The sequence below is a fragment of the Branchiostoma belcheri genome, unplaced genomic scaffold, assembly GCF_001625305.1.
Source record: "Branchiostoma belcheri isolate BF01 breed outbred unplaced genomic scaffold, Haploidv18h27 scaffold24, whole genome shotgun sequence".
Classification (NCBI taxonomy): domain Eukaryota; kingdom Metazoa; phylum Chordata; class Leptocardii; order Amphioxiformes; family Branchiostomatidae; genus Branchiostoma; species Branchiostoma belcheri.
The window spans coordinates 2906691-2922908 of record NW_017803843.1 but is presented as its reverse complement, the minus strand read 5'-3'; the positions used below and the strand labels follow the sequence as shown (position 1 = coordinate 2922908).

The 16218-nt window shown below is 42.5% G+C and overlaps 1 protein-coding gene across 1 annotated transcript; it reads left to right on the top strand.

Moving 5' to 3' along the window:
• Positions 1–3052: 3052 nt before the first annotated feature.
• On the top strand, positions 3053–7567 carry LOC109470946 (SUMO-activating enzyme subunit 1-like). The gene is made up of 9 exons (XM_019770041.1): positions 3053–3068; positions 3197–3399; positions 3732–3791; positions 4314–4570; positions 4923–5034; positions 5310–5415; positions 5567–5711; positions 5874–5943; positions 6131–7567. Exons 1-9 carry the CDS (start codon positions 3053–3055, stop codon positions 6224–6226), a joined length of 1065 nt encoding a protein of 354 aa, XP_019625600.1. The 3' UTR covers positions 6227–7567.
• The last annotated feature ends 8651 nt before the right edge of the window (positions 7568–16218 follow it).

Sequence of the window (16218 nt, the reverse complement as noted above, 5' to 3'; positions counted from 1 at the left end):
CATTTTGTTCTCCTCAGTCCAGGTGGACAGTTCGTCCAAATCGTGCTGTAGTCTGGGTGGTTCAGAAGTGCGTCTTGATTCAATGAGATTCAAATCGTCAACGAAGGCCCAAGAGGGCGATCTCATGATGTTTGGTAGGTTATTCACGTGGGCTATGAACACGATGGGCCCTAACTTGGTTCCTTGTGCAAGCCCACATGTGAGTTGTTTCTTGTGAGAAAGAACACCCTGGTATCTGGTTCTCTGTGAACGTTCTGTGTGGAAACTGACGATCCAGGGGATGATCTCCGACCTGACTCCAAGCTCGAGCAGGTGCTGTATTGCTACCGTATGATCCGCGAGGTCAAATGCTTTGCTAAAGTCTGTTAGTACCCAAGTGCTGGAGGATCCTCTTCTGTCTGCTGTCTTGTAAAGCTGGTTAGCCAAGTTGACAAGACAGTGGGTTGTCGACCGCCCTTCAGGCACCCAAACCTGGTCTTTACATATACGGGGTCTGATATCCTGAAGCACCCAGGATGCCACGAAACTCTCACATATCTTGCCAATGAGAGAGGTCAGCGACACCGGTCGAAGGTGGTCGATGCTTGGTGGGCTGGTTTTCGGGAGCGGTACCACAACTGCCTCTTTCCACTCATGTGGCACAGTCCCTTCAAGTAGGGAGGAGTTTAAAATGTCAACAATCGGTTCGCTCAGTTCGTAGGCAAATTCTTTGAGCAATCTGCCATCTATTCCATCAGGGCCTGGAGATTTATTGGTCATGATCCTACGCAGTTTCCAGTACACTTCCCAGGGATGAACTACTGGGGAGGGCGACTTGGGAGGTATGCTGACAGTTTGGACCGGTCCAAGGGTGGTAACGACGTTGTTACGTTCGTGAACTTCTGGTTGATGAGGTTAGCCATGTCGCGGTGACTGTCTGGATCAACCCCTTGAGCTTGGATGGTCATGCCCTTTTTCTGTGTACCTGTTAGGACTTTTATCTCCTTGTACCATGCACTTGGGCTGTGCTTCTTCAGGTTCTGAACCCTGTTGTTGTAGTAATGGCTTCTGGCTCTCTTGATCTCCTTCTGAATCTTATTGCGGAGCAATCTCCATGTTTCCCAATCCTGATCCCGGAATGCTCGCTGCCGCCTTCTGATCGCTGACTTTATCTTCTGGGAGATCCAAGGTTTGTCCTGGACATGCAGTCTTATTACCTTGGCAGGGAAATGTGTTGCTACTGCCGCGTTTAATGTCCTATAGAAGGCTGATGTTTTTTCTTGCGTTGTCTTTGCTTGTGTCACTTCGTTCCAATGATGTTGGGTGACCCACTGGCCGAATGATCGAATACCTGAGTCTTTCATTGGCCGTATTTCTCGCTTTGTAACCTTGTTCTCGACCTTCTGGTGTTTTGGCGACAGCAGCACAACGTTGTGGTCTCCAGTACCCAGCGGTGAGGTAACAGACGGCGTATTGTAATACTCAGAGAAATTTGTCATTATAAGGTCAAGAATAGCATTAGATCTCGTAGGTACATTAACGATCTGCCGTAGACCATTGCCAGTACACATATCTGATACATCTACACGGTTGAAGTCACCCATTATCAGGTAACCTGCGTTGTTATACTGGGTTCTGAGTTGATCTACAGTATCAAGTAAGTGTTGTTTCAAAATGTCAGCATGTGGGGACTGAGGTGGCTCATAAACTACACATACAATGATTGACGAGATCTGTCTGGGAAGACGTTTGGGCCGTAACATAAGCCATAAACACTCGAGTTCATCTGGTACCTTAACCGAAGTGAGGCTACGTGCTACAATACTTTCTCGGACATAGAGTGCAACTCCTCCGCCTCGTCTACCTTCTCTCGACTTAACGAATACATTGTAACCATCAACAGACCACATATCAGGGGGTACGTCATTGCGAAACCATGTTTCAGATACGGCGGCTACATCTATGTTGTCATTTAACAGCACAGTGTGAAATTCATCTAGCTTGTTTACTAGAGAACGAGCGTTACACAACAGAACAGATGGCACAACAATCTGGTGTAAACTAGGTTCAGTTCTAGAGTTCGTAGATGCACATGGAACCGGTACTACTTGCCGCACTCTGGGGTATTCTGTAAGTAATGTCCGTTCTTCAGGATGAACAGGAGTCAAGACGCTGTCATCAGGACGTAGGATATCCACTGTAGTCGTACTTTCTAATACCCCATAATATCTACAGGTATCTACAGTATTTTATGGAATGAATGAAAGACCTTTATTAAGTACAGGTCACAGTCATGTGGAAACAGTCATGGCTTTGTGTAAACTTATCCGGAGCATTTTATAGTATTTTATTGTAGTGACTCAAACTGTAGGATATCAACTGTATGGTCGTTATTGCTTTGCTTTATTTTCTGCATATCGTACATGGAATTACCAAAAACTATTACTTATAGGCAAATAATGTGTAGGACTAAGTAGTGTAATGTGCTTTTATTGTATTTTCCATATCGGATCTTGAGCAAGAATTCCGACTAATACACCACAAGAGTTCTTGGTTATGTCTCGCGGTGCATGTCGGTATAGCATCAGTTTGTCGGCAGAAGAAAAACAATGGCGGTCGGCCATGTTTGTCACGTCTGTATGCCGACCTTCCAACAACATAGAAACCTTGCCGCATATCTACGACTGAAAACATCTAAACATAATTAATTACACGGGTTCTGTTAAGCATATTTTGAAGCAAACAGGCGCTGAAATCTCCAACTTGACACTGCATCCGGCGCTGTGTTACGGCGGGGAAACCAGGCGTCCCCGCCGCTGCAAATCTGTTGGCTTGTAAGTCTGTAAAATTCGTCAAAATTGAAAAAAAATTACTGCTGAACGCTGGTAATACGTTGACTATCACATGTAATCACCTATAGTAACATAATTTCATCTTAAATTGAACACAACTTGGGGGGACATAACCACTGACGGGGAAACATCCACACCGACGGGGAAACGTCCACACTGACGGGGAAGAGACGTGACGGGGAAAAGACGTGACGGGGAAACGACCTGCTACCGCCACGAGCATGGCAGTCGCTGGTGGTGCCACAGCCTGAACTGTTGTTTCATGGCGTTCTTTATTATCAAGATCATATGCTTTACACCAAAAAATTATGCACACAGGCATGATATAGTCCAGAAAACCTAATCAAAATATATATCTACCACAGCGAGGGTAGGGTTGCACTCAAGCAGGAGGAAATGCATACACCCGGGCCTTGACCCTCTACTAACCTGTGATGTGTCTGTTCCTTTCTGTAGGCTCCGAGCATCGTCTGTCCTGATCGTAGGTCTGAAGGGGCTCGGGGCAGAGGTCGCCAAGAACATCGTGTTGTCTGGAGTCAAGGCTGTGACGTTACTGGACCATCAGCAGGTAGGGTAGACTGTCATCATACATATACATACAGGTCTTTGCAGGTGGGTACATTTGATGGGCAAGAATTTGTAAAAAGCAATATACAAACTTAAAAGCCCCATTGTGTGTTCGAGAGAAAACCCTGTCCTTGCCTTTTTTCTCACTAGTAGATGAATGTCAGTGTAGAAGGAGTAAAATGCAGACCAGCACCAACATTATAAATTATAGCAACAAGTGTCTAAAAAAAAGGGTGTTGTCTATTGATTTGACCAACACGAAATCACAAGTACAGATATGCACCACACACAACTTTCACCTGTCTCATTGCTGCCTTGTCCCGTCCCCTGTAGGTTACAGATGAAGATTTCACTTCTCAGTTCCTGGTGTCCAGGGCAGACCTGGGGAGGAATGTAAGTATGTCAAACAAGGGTTAACCTTTTCCCTGCTGAGGAAGTATACATAAGACAAGGGTTAAGTGTAACTCTTTACATGTAAGTAGTTTGCCCATAAATATTTAAAAAAGGTGATTTTCACCTGCTGAGTTAGCGTACATCAGACAAAGGTTAAACTTGTCCCTGCACCTGACACCAAAGTTGTGTTGGCCTCAGGTTTTGGGCAAAAGGGAGAAAGCACACAAGTACAAATATTGTACATAATACACACTGTGAGTTACCATAACTTACCAGTAGTATGACATATGACTTAATAAACAGATACAGGTTAGCTGTGAAAAGTTGCAGATTTCCGGTATTTCTCCAAATTCAAAGTTTATTGTAATGCTGATTATGTTGAGTGTAGATCTTCTTCTGCCACTCCAATCATCACGTTCCTATCAGCTGTCCTCCCTCCATGCCTTTAGTGTGTATTAAAGTGTACCTTCAGTGCTGCATGTCTCTGATTCTTCATCGTTATTCCCTGCTGTCTCCTCCCAGAGAGCAGAGGCCTCCCTGGACAGAACACAGAACCTGAACCCAAACGTCAAGGTCATGGTGGACACCGAGGATATCAAGGACAAGCCAGACGAGTTCTTTACCAAGTTCAACGTAGTCTGCCTGACCTGCTGCTCCCAGCAGACCTTGCAACGTATCGGTCATGTTTGCCATGACAACGGGGTGAAGTTCTACGCAGGGAACATCCACGGTTACTGCGGGTACATGTTTGCAGACCTGGGGGAGCATGACTATGTGGAGTGAGTGTCACAGAATAGATAGATTCTTAACTACACATATAATAACAAGTTATCTTTACTAGGGACTCTTTGGACCTGCTTTGGTCAGCGATTTGCCTGATTGGGCTAACACACCAGCTTCACAGACAGGTGGTTGAAATTGGTTGTACATGACATTGTATTTAATAACTGTCATAATAATTTAATGACCTTTACAAAGGTAACTTCAGATGCTCCTGCAGTACTTAGTTCCTCTCTTTAATGAGCTAGGTGACCATTTGGAAAATCCTTTTTGTTCAATTCACAATGTTTTACAACAACAAAGTTTGAAACTGAACTAAGATTAAATACATGTATTTGTGTCTATGTTTAGAGAAAAACCAAAGATTATCAAGACAGATAAAGAGAAGGAGGAGGGGAAAGAAGAAGGTCCAGCTGCCAAGAAGGCTAAAGTAGACACTACTGAGACAGTGATGGTCAAAAAGGTAAGACACCACCGGAAACTGTTGCTTTTTTTTAAAGTAGATTAGACTGTCTTTAAGAGCAGTTGGCAGTGGTTGGATTTGGAAGTTGGAACTATGCATTCTGAGTGGTAGGGTATTGTTTTAAAAGTTAAGAAGTATGCAAAGAAAACTAATTTTGTGCGGGATGATAAAGAAATTTTATACATTGTTATAACATTTACTTTTAACTCCATATTTAGTCACCATAATTAGTAAAACTAAAAGTAGATTCAAATCTTTCTGAATTGTTTTGTCAGACTGCCTCCTACTGTCGGTGGCAGGAGAGTCAGACCATCGACTGGACTTCAGACACCAACAGCAAGGCGCTGAAGAGAACACCACAGATGTACTTCATCATGCAGAGTTAGTATGCTCTTACATAGGATGTGTCTGTGTGTGTATGTGTGCATCTGTGCTTGTCTGTGTGTGTGTTTGATTGTGTTTGTTTTGTATTGTACTGTGTGCTAAGAGCCTGAATAAACAGAAAACAACAACATTGCTGTGCCCTGCTCAGTTTTGCTGAGATTTCGTGATGACCACGGCAGAGACCCAGCTGTCAGCACCAGGGAGGAGGACAAGGTTGCGTTGCTACGGTTACGTGACGATGTCCTGACAGAGATGAAGCTGAAAACAGACCTGGTAGGAGACGAGTTTGCAAGGTGAGTGTCACAAAGTCAAGTTGGGCATGGAATATTGTAATTATTGCTTACTTTTGGTTCATCTAAGAAAGCTTTTTGGCTCCATGGTTATGGTGCTAGGCAGCAGGGAGAGGGATAATGTACAACTGAGTTTTCAACAATAACAAGATGATGTTTTTCCAGCCACTGCTTCGTGGCCCTCAGTCCAGTGTGTGCTGTGGTGGGAGGTGTTCTTGCACAGGAAATAGTCAAGGTAAAAACTAAAGACTCCAAGAATTAAAGATGTTCCCTTCCAATCAACTTTACTTTCCTTTGGGGAAATGTTGCTGATTCTAATTTTACTGGCTAATTGACACTTCATGAGACCGTCACACTTTCCTAACTTATGGCAGGTAGTATTAGTATCTTTTGTAAAGCTGATTTTCTCCATTGTCTGGCAGGCTGTTTCTGGTAAAGATGCACCACTGAACAACTTCTTTTTCTTCAATGGAGTCGACGACAGCGGCATGGTGGACTGCATTGGGAGTAGGAGCTAGTGGGTGGAGTACTGGTAAACACAGCAAGGGGGCGCTTTTGCTGGACATTTGTACCATGATCTGTCTGTCCATGTACTGTACTGTTTGTTTTGTTTCTAAGTTCCTGTCTTCTGTTCCTTTGTGTTTAGGATGTTGAGGACAAGGACAGGTTATTGGGTAGTGAGATTACTAAAGCACTCTCCTGTTATAAGTCCATGTATTGTACATGTCCAATGTTTATGTATCAGATTTCTCTGTGTCCATTGTTGGTTTGCCTTGTGTTCAGTTCTGGTTCAAAAGAGGAGGACAAGGTTAGACAAATTATGGCCTTTTGTTGTCAGATGAAGTAGAAACAGAGAGTTTGTACAACTGTTGTTCTCCGCTGTTGTAAACATCGGTATGAGGTTCATTTGCATGTCTGCAATTGATACCGGTAACATTTACTGACAAAACATTTCAGTCACACTCACATAGGGGTTGCCTGGTGGAAAGGGAAATTTTGGAAAACTATATGTCAAAATTAAAAGCTTGGTTTCTTGGTGATTTTCAATCAGTTTTGTATGTAAAACTGATTCACAAGGAAACAAAACTGCACTTAACAAACTGATTTCATTAACAATCACTTGATAACTGTGTTAAATGCATTCATACAGGATAGTTTAGACAGACTATTTGTAACCACTGACTCTGGCATCATAGAAATTCTTGACACCATCAGGAGAGGGTAACTGAATACCCAACCTTTCCATCAGGATAGTCCTTAGTGCACAGCTTAACCTACATTCATGTGGACAAGTGGGTTCCCAGAACCTCAGGGGAAATGTGTTCAACAGCAGGACTGTAACAGCAGGGCTACAGGCGAGGGATGGTCCAGGGCTTGATATACCTTTTCCCCATACCTACAATCTGTGATTCATACCACTGAGCCCAAATATTTTTAGCTTGAATTATACAAGCTGTTTTCTCCAATCTTTGAAATATATTTTTCTGGTTGCATGTGTATTTCAAGCCCTGTAACCTGAAATAGGTGTCAAGCTGCTAGGTCAGCAGGTCATTATAGATATACTGCTGTTCTATAGTTGTTGTGGTTATGTTACTGACAAACACTTGATCTAAAGATTTATCTTGTATACATTGTTCCAAGGATGGGGAACTTGTTGTTCATTACTATTTATCTTTCCACCAAAACAGTCAATCATGTATCATATTTATCAGTCAACTCTCACTATTTTAGAATGGGTTGTTGTTTTCTTACAAAGTTATGTCCAGTCTGCAATGATATGATTACACCCAAGTAGAATACTTGAACCAGGCACACAAAACCAGTTTATACTTTTTACAATAAAGTTGAACCCAAGAAGACACCTGTCTGTGTTCTGTGATTGTGAGGTTGAAATGTGTGCTGGGCAGGTGAGCATGTTTCCACAGGTGGGAGGACACCAGGTGTTGATGGACAGGTGTCAGTGATGGACAGGTGTCAATCAAGTGAGAGATGGGTGAGTAGTCACTGAGTACCCTGGAGTTGTTCCTCAGGATGTGTGATCTTAGTTTCATGGATGACATCCTCTTGAGACTTGCCATTCAATTTAAGAGATTTAATACTCATCTGTTGCACTGTATGCTATATTTTTTTACACTTTCATGACTTACAAAATATATTCCTTAACTTTCTTTGGTGACTTCACTAAGGTCTCAAATCCACCTTTTGTCAAGGTTGTTAGCTAACAGTCTAGTCAGCAGAAAAATGTCAATATTCAAAAGATGACAGACTTGTGTGCGCACTTGAGTCAAACATCTTTTTTCATCTTTCAGAGTAAGCTCTATCCTGATTGGCTGTGCCACTGGTCAGGATACTCGATTCACCAATCAGGTAAGAGGTCTCATTTCTCTCCACCTGTCACCTTACATCATTACAGCAGTGTGTTCTCCTTAGTTTATGGCACTCGGGAGTACAGTTTGGAGACTAGGACTTTTGTCTGTCGGTCGTGGAAACGGCGTAAGGTTTGTTGTCTCGTTGACGTCAGGCTGGGACGAACATTAGGTTCTCCATTCAACCAGTATCAGCCTTGTCTTCAGTCAAAGTTGTGGAAGAAAAGGGGTGAGACCTGGGATTAGTGTGTGACAGGAGCTGGTGTACAGTCTGAATCTCAGGGGAATAAGGAAGTAAGAAGGTCCCAAACATTCATCCTTGGCAATTGTCCTGAAATCTCTCCCCTGAGACCCTTAAATCTTTCCCCTGAGATCCCTGCATGGTCAGTTGGTCTGGCGGACCCAGCGATTGTCTAGACGTATTGTTTGGATGGATGGAGCTATCATGGTTTATGAACATGATAACTTGTCGGGTGTAAATCAGGTTATTTTCACCATATAGAGCTGTGTGTGTGGTGTGGGGTGTTGCTCAAGAAATGTACATCAATATCATAACAGTAGATAGGTGATGTGACAGTGTGTTCCTTTGATGCTTTTGATTTCATTATATAAACTATGCTTCATATAAAACTTATAGCCGTTTGAAAGAGGTTTGCTTCAATGATGATATATTGCAAGTTAATTGTAAGCAATTATGGATTACTACTAGAAAGGGCTGATAATAAGGTTTTACCACGAAATGAACATTATGTATATTTACTACATTGTGGAAACTACGTTGCTCCATGCTTGTTGATGGAGTACAACTGACCTCCTTGGGTTTGACAGAAGACATCAGTAGGTATTGACTAGATTAGGAGGATATTGATATTTTTTTTCTGTAAGACAGGGAAGAACAGAAGATGCGTTAGAGGCCTGTGTTGATAGCCTGTCAGGTCCTGCTGTGGTGTTTTGATGAGTCAATGGATTAGATATTACTTCATTAACCTGTCTGACCCTTCTGAGATTTAAGATGTGCCCGGTATCCACCTGTCATCTCAGTAATGAATGCTCAGATGAAACAAAGATCAGATTTCCATACAGCCACCTCTGGAGCTGAAACCTAATATCCTCCATCCATGTCAGTTTCAACTCATGCAATCATGAGGAAAATATCTTTAGGTTTGTCGATGAAGGTTAGACATCCAGGTAATACGATACGCCAAAAATCAGTTACTCAAGCAACTGGATATGATTTTGAAAACGTCAGACGTTTCAGCTATAGAGGCAATATATGAAAGAATGTACAACCCCACCCTCAACAGGGAAGGGGGGCTACGGGTCGATCTTTCCGGGACTTGGGATTTGGCACTCCCAGCCCCGAGGACAGACAACAGTTAAGCTCCTGTTCCGTATAACAGGAGCTTTCAGACTAATTTGCATCATTTTGTCTTGACTTGTCTGACTTTTGTTCCTTTCTCAACTTCCAAAAAATTTGTCTTCACTTTATTTGCATATCAATCAACAGGTTGTGTTTATAAACCAGCTTTCCCCTCTGGTCTCTCAGTCACTGACGAAAGCTAGTGGATACTAGCTGAAACGTCTGACGTTTTCAAAATCATATCCAGTTGCTTGAGTAACTGATTTTTGGCGTATCTTTAGGTTTGTAAAAAAAAACCTGTGCAGACAGGTGAGAGCACCTGCGCAGGCAGGTGAGGGTACCTGTGTAGACAGGTGAGGGTACCTGTGTAGACAGGTGAGGGTACCTGTGTAGACAGGTGAGGGTACCTGTGTAGACAGGTGAGGATACCTGTGTAGACAGGTGAGGATACCTTTGTAGACAGGTGAGGATACCTGTGCAGACAGGTGAGGGTTTCTATGTAGACAGGTGAGGATACCTGTGCAGACAGGTGAGGGTTTCTATGTAGACAGGTGAGGATACCTGTAAATACAGGTGATCACATTCCTACGCTGCCATTGCCCCATCAATCAAACACGCTGATCACATGACCAGGATCACTGTATACCAACAGCGAATCACCTGCAATCAATTTTTAATGACCTGTAAAAATGATTGTGAAAGGCTGGCAGCTTCCTTAATGTCTTAAGGTGTGTTCCTGTCACTTGTGAGATAAAGGGATTATCCTGTACTTTCACTGATGGGCTGTTTTTAAGAATGGTAAGGAGCCTTGTCAGCTGCTGTCTTGTGGTGCTTTTGTTCTATAGACCCACAGGGATCTATAACAACTTAACAACTAAACTGTTGACATTAAACAGACAAGCTTGTCAGACAATGGCACTTATTCCACGGGCTGCCAGTGATGCTAGACAAAGGGACGAGAGTTAACCCTACCCCGTACTTATGGGATCACAATTTCCCATGTGTCTCAGTCAGAGTTCTTAATTGAAATTCCAAATTACTGGTAATGTTACAGTGGAATCTGTGTGTCATTTCGTCTTCACTAAAAGCATTCCTGCAGCCATGAGGAAAGCAGTCATCACATCTTGGGCACCATTAACATTATTAGGCTGCTGCATAGTCTTACAGCTGCAGATTGAGTCTGCTGCATTCAGGGCAGGATTGATCACTTTTTGACACCACATTCCCCACATCAGTGATGTATGTACTCACACGTCACCTTCCCAGGGGAACTCTCCCCACGCCTGCGGAATTCCGACAGGTGAGTTCTCATCTCACCTGTCTGGAAAACACACCTGACGTTCTGAAGTAACCGCGGTGACCTTGGGACAGAACATTCATAACAACATTACCCTCAGAGTCCGATAACACAACTGTCATCCAATCCCTGTGTTTATTACCCGTGTGATATTGTTTGATCGCCATAGCAACAGGCATGACTCATGCTCGGGCTGTGCCGTGCTCGCTTCCTTTCTAGTGCTTGTCACGATAGGAATCAATCAATTTCCACCCCCGTTAGCCACACCAGATTTGTTGGTTCTCGAATATTAAAAAAAAAGTCAATGCTAACCTGGAAAATAAACATGAAAACAGAGTCTGCAGGAAAAGGTCACTTTTTAAAAATCTTTTCCTTTTGTTAGATTTTACCTCTTCATGTCCGAGAACAAACGAGATGAATCATGGCAGCCTTAGTTACAGGAACCCATGTAGAGTGCTGGAACATCGCTAACCTGTGGGTCAGGCTGGAGAGGCACAGATTACAGAGATGTGATCTGGAAACCTTCTAATTACATCTGTGAAGTTAAGACTCCAGTAATTACATTCTGATCAGTGGGATGTTCAGATATTAAGCCACAAAAATGTTGATTTCATGAAGGATGTAATCTGGATCTAATGAGAGATTGCAGCAATAAAAGATGGGCCAGAAATGATTCCTAGATTTACAGGCTAGATATTAGGTGTCATCTCTGTATTTCTGGCTACTTTACTGAAGTGTTCAATGGGATATAGCATGGAAAAAAGTTCACCTTCCCTGACTAAAAAGATAATACCGGGTACCCTTGTAAGCTGAAAACAGACCAAAATCAATGTGTGCATGCCATGAATGACATCACATCCATAAAATTAACTTTTTGTTGCCTTAGAGACAAGGGCCAAGTGGATTATATGGAACAGTCCATTTACATGAAATTTGGAGGGGTGGCCAGAAATGATTTTCATACTGAAATAAAACTATTAAAAGGGGGATGACACCAAGATATAGATAAGTGGCTCGAGGATTTCCAAACAATTCCAGTGGAAGGTAGTTAGAAGGTTGAAAGCAAAAGATAACCCAAAAATCTGAATTTCCCATTACGGTTTACATAAACATACACCTTTTCACAGATCTCATTGCATGATAGGAGATGCAGGGAACTACGGGTACAGAATATTGGGCTTATACTTGAAAAAAAATATTGTTTTAAGGTTGACTGCAAAATGAGGCATGAAAGTTTGTTATCAAAGACTTGTAGAGTATGCAAACATGACTGTTTATGCTGTAACAATTATTTGAGCTGCCAGCTGCAGCTACTGTTCAAGTCCTATCAGACATGGAAGGTTAACTTAATCCTGTATTCCTGCATGTGGACAGGGATTGTGACATAAAAGGGCTCTTGTCTGGAAGTGCATGTTGAATCTGTGGCATTTGTTGCTGAGATCCTCTGGTATGTAATATGATAATTCTGCAGCTGGGTGGACGAGTCCTCCATCCTGTATTACATCATCATCTGTGCTGGTGTAACTCTACACTGTGGGAAACCCAGAAAATATCACAAAGTCAGGGCCTCACCAGCAATGGGGAATTAGAGAATTCAGCAGTGTAAGGTTACCCCAGATTACAGCAAAGAGTGATATCTGGGAGGCAGTCAACAGCCTGGTGGTGTGACTGGGAAGAGTCCTGATATCTGTGAGAAAAGAGTCATGTGGGACAAGGTTTAACAACCTGTCTGACATGGCAACAAAGATACCAACTTTCACACACTAGTGACTTCCACAGACACACACAGTTAGGCAGCACTGCAAGGGGACTGTGTAGGAGTATGTGCACATCTTAATTTCATAATTAGAGAGGGCAGACTTCACCCGCTTTCTCATGCTGCATCGCAACATCTTTACAATATAACATCACTATGATGTACTGCAATGGCAATGCAGCTTTTTGTATATACTGTGTATTACAAACTTGTAAAGTTGGCAGTTGATATTGATAAGACTATTTTGCTTCATAGATTTACAGGTTTTCTCAGACCTTCAGTACCACAAGTCTCATGGACAGCTTACCACATCAGGTGTGAAAGGTGTGAACATTGGACTCCAGGAATGCTTGGAAACAGAAGTTTGCATTCCTTTCTTCTGGCTTACCTGTGTCCAGTACTAATTAGGTGCATAGATGGTGATGAAAAAATTGCAGGCAGGTTCAAGGCTATAATGGTTCAAACAGTGTGTGTAAATTTGCTGAATAAAGAGCTTTTATGATTTCATTTCATAAAATCACAAAATTTCATAAAGAGCTTGTTTAAGTAAATGTACCTAACAAAAAAATCTAAGCTCATTCCTGTGAGTTCCACTACATTACATCATGTAGGAATGACATAAATTATGTCCTGTGAAGATATTCCCTGTCATCTGGGTAATGTTTTGGTTTTACAACATGTCACAACAGACAAATCATTCCTGCCTCAGACAGTGCAGAGTCACAGACCCGCAGACAGGCTGCCTTCATCGGAGCACCTTGGAAAAAATACAGGCTGAAATAGTTGGTGCTCTGAATGTTTCTAAACCCATACCAACTGGCTTTCTCAGTTCTTGGATTTAAAGGAAGAATACTATATTGATATGAAAACACAAACTGGTGGGCAAGTCTGAACTTAAGAAGTGAACAGAATCAGATACAAGGTTTTCCTTCCAGCCTTCTGTTTTCACAATGTGCCCACACTTACATTTCATTAAGATGTCTGAAAACCAACACAATGAGTTGGTGTGGCCTGAGGTACTGTACAGGCCCCACAGACAGACTGGATGTCTTCAGACATGTCTCAGTTCCAGCCTCACAGACTGCCTGTCGTCTTGTGAACGCCTTGGAAAAAACACACCATTAATCTATGCTTTGTATCATTGATATGTGAGCAACTGGTAGACACCAAGACTGTGGCTTCCCCCCATCCCTCCCTGTAACAGCCCATTCTTCAGCCATCTTAACAAGATCATGTCCTTATCATCAGACATCACATTAGCTGTGACAGTAATTAAGTTATGACAGGCCACATCAAGTGGATTCAGTATTTCTCGGCTCAGAAAACTGGAGGAGGAGGATGAAAAAAAGACTCAAGGTGGGACATACAGAGGGGTATAGGACAGGATTACACCACTAGAGATTCATATTTAACCAAGGACTCCTTGATCATTTTGAATCTAAGAATTCTTTAGTGAATGATGCTGAAAAACACCTTGTTTCATACCTGTGGCCTGAGAGTAGCTGTTCATTAATTAAGACCAAATGGCTTTAGCCATGACCATGACAGCAGTAAGGTCTGGTTTTTGTCCTCTCCAAAATCATCATTTTTTGTCTTGCAGATATATCTGATTTGTGCTTACAAACATAGTAATATCTCCTTGAGATGCCATCCTTCATTTTCCTTAATACCAACAGCTTAAGACACAGATGAGACAGGCTCTTAGATTATTGATTACTGCTTAGGATTTCATCCAGATTTTGTCCTGCAAAATCAGCTGGGACCACGTTAAGTACCTCGACCTTGGCAGGATTTGTCCCCATATCAGTCTGTCGATCTGCCCGGCTTGCTGCCCTATAATGAGGGGATGATGGGCCTGATGGACAGCCTGCACCAGGACAGCAGTTTAATAGGGAATGGCCTGAGGCATGTCTCTTGTCTAAACTAGGACTGACTAATCTTGGCATGAAAGCTATAGTGAAGAATTTTTTTTTCCTCACAGAGAAGCAGGGATCTCCTCAAGGTCTACTCCTTACATTTCACGAATGCACACATTGAAACTGCTCACAGTGCTTAATGTATTGAAAATTGACATCAGTGTTCCTGAATTAGCAGCTGACCATGACTCGGTTGACTCTGTCACTGTTGTAATTCTTTTTTCCTTCGTAGTCATTGTTATCTGCCCTGGAATCATTGTGCCAATAATCCTTTTATATTGGTGAAATGTAAGTTTATACTTTGTACCTTTTTTCTGCAGTCTCAAATATATTTCTGGTAGGTTGCTTGCACTCTCATTCTTCTGGTACACGAATATTCCACATCTACTGTTATAAAACAGATTTCCAGCTTGTACCATATGTTGCAGGGAACTGTCTGATTCCCTGATCTGCAGACAATATTAATTCTCAGACAGATATTAGCACTCCATTGTCCATCCTGTACACCTGTTGCACACAGGCTGGCACACCGGACTGGAGCCCAGCCAACCCCCAGATAGGACCAAACTTCTGTTGTATCCAACAACAAACTTGACTTAATGGATGACAGTTCTATTGTGTCATGCAACATTAACATTATTTTATAGAGGATAAACATCGATTTTGGATCCTCCAAGTCTGCACAGATGGACAGCAACATGTGTCATGCTTACAGCCTTGGAGTGCCTACAGGAGTTGTTGGGAATAGAAAAGTTGTGCAACGGAGAATGGAAAGCCACAGTGACCCTTCACTTTTGAGAACTGCAGTGATTCGTACACATTCACAAAGTTCTGATTGTCTGGACTCCAGATCCTTGGTTTAATTTTAAGTATTGCCAACACAAGATAGCGGTCACTTAGTCTAGAAATATCTACCTCACATAACTCGAAGAGTGAGCCATGAACCATCAGGGCAGTAAAGATGTAAAGTTTCGACGTTTGCAAATATGCAGTGCTGTTGCCTGGTTTAGAGATGGTAAATTCAGTTCACGGAAGAAAGCTGCATGACCTGTAGGTCAAGTGTGTTGGTGACCTTGATGTTGAGTTTGCCTCTACGTGGTTGCACGACCTCTAATGAGCTGGGTAAGTCTGTGGGGTAGGAGGGGGGATTATGCACCTAATGCCATGATTGTCATGCCCAGGCCATGGAGTCAGTCCCATATTTAGCACTCTGTTGTAAGACAGGTCATAGCTGGAACTGACATACCCTTCAGGAAGCTCAAGTTTTGTTGTGACTATGAACTGCCAACATGGTGACTAAGAGTAGAACCACCAAGGTGGTACCAAGGATACAAACAAACACACAGACCACCAGCACAGTCACTGGAGAATGTAAATCCTGGTAATTAATTTTTTTGTCTAGAACATGTTTGTATAAAAGTTGTGACAAAAATTTTACGAGTGGAACTTAAATGCACATCCAGCAACAAGTTGAAATGTGAGGCTTAGAGTTAATGGGATTGTGATTGTTTTGTAGAAGGATCCTGTTCGATTTTGGCATAACTCTGCACCTTAATCCCCCACCTGTCAGAGTGCTCCTGAACATGACAAATCAGACCACTCTCTGAAGGTTACGCAAATATTTGGCGGGCATGCCTGTTATGGAGAGGCTGGTGTAATTGATTGATGAGGGGGATTACGTGAGGATCGCTCTTGTGTCCGTTTTATCACCCTCTGATGACAGATGGATCCTGGTAATCTCCAAGCAGATGTAGAAGGGAAAACATGAAGTATTCTGACAGGCTGCTGTTCCAACAGTTGGGTAGGTGGGTAACA

Coding starts and splice junctions, on each gene's coding strand:
- LOC109470946 (XM_019770041.1), top strand. Junction 3,400..3,731: donor CGTTACTGGACCATCAGCAG/GTAGGGTAGACT, acceptor CGTCCCCTGTAG/GTTACAGATGAAGATTTCAC. Junction 4,571..4,922: donor GGGGAGCATGACTATGTGGA/GTGAGTGTCACA, acceptor GTCTATGTTTAG/AGAAAAACCAAAGATTATCA.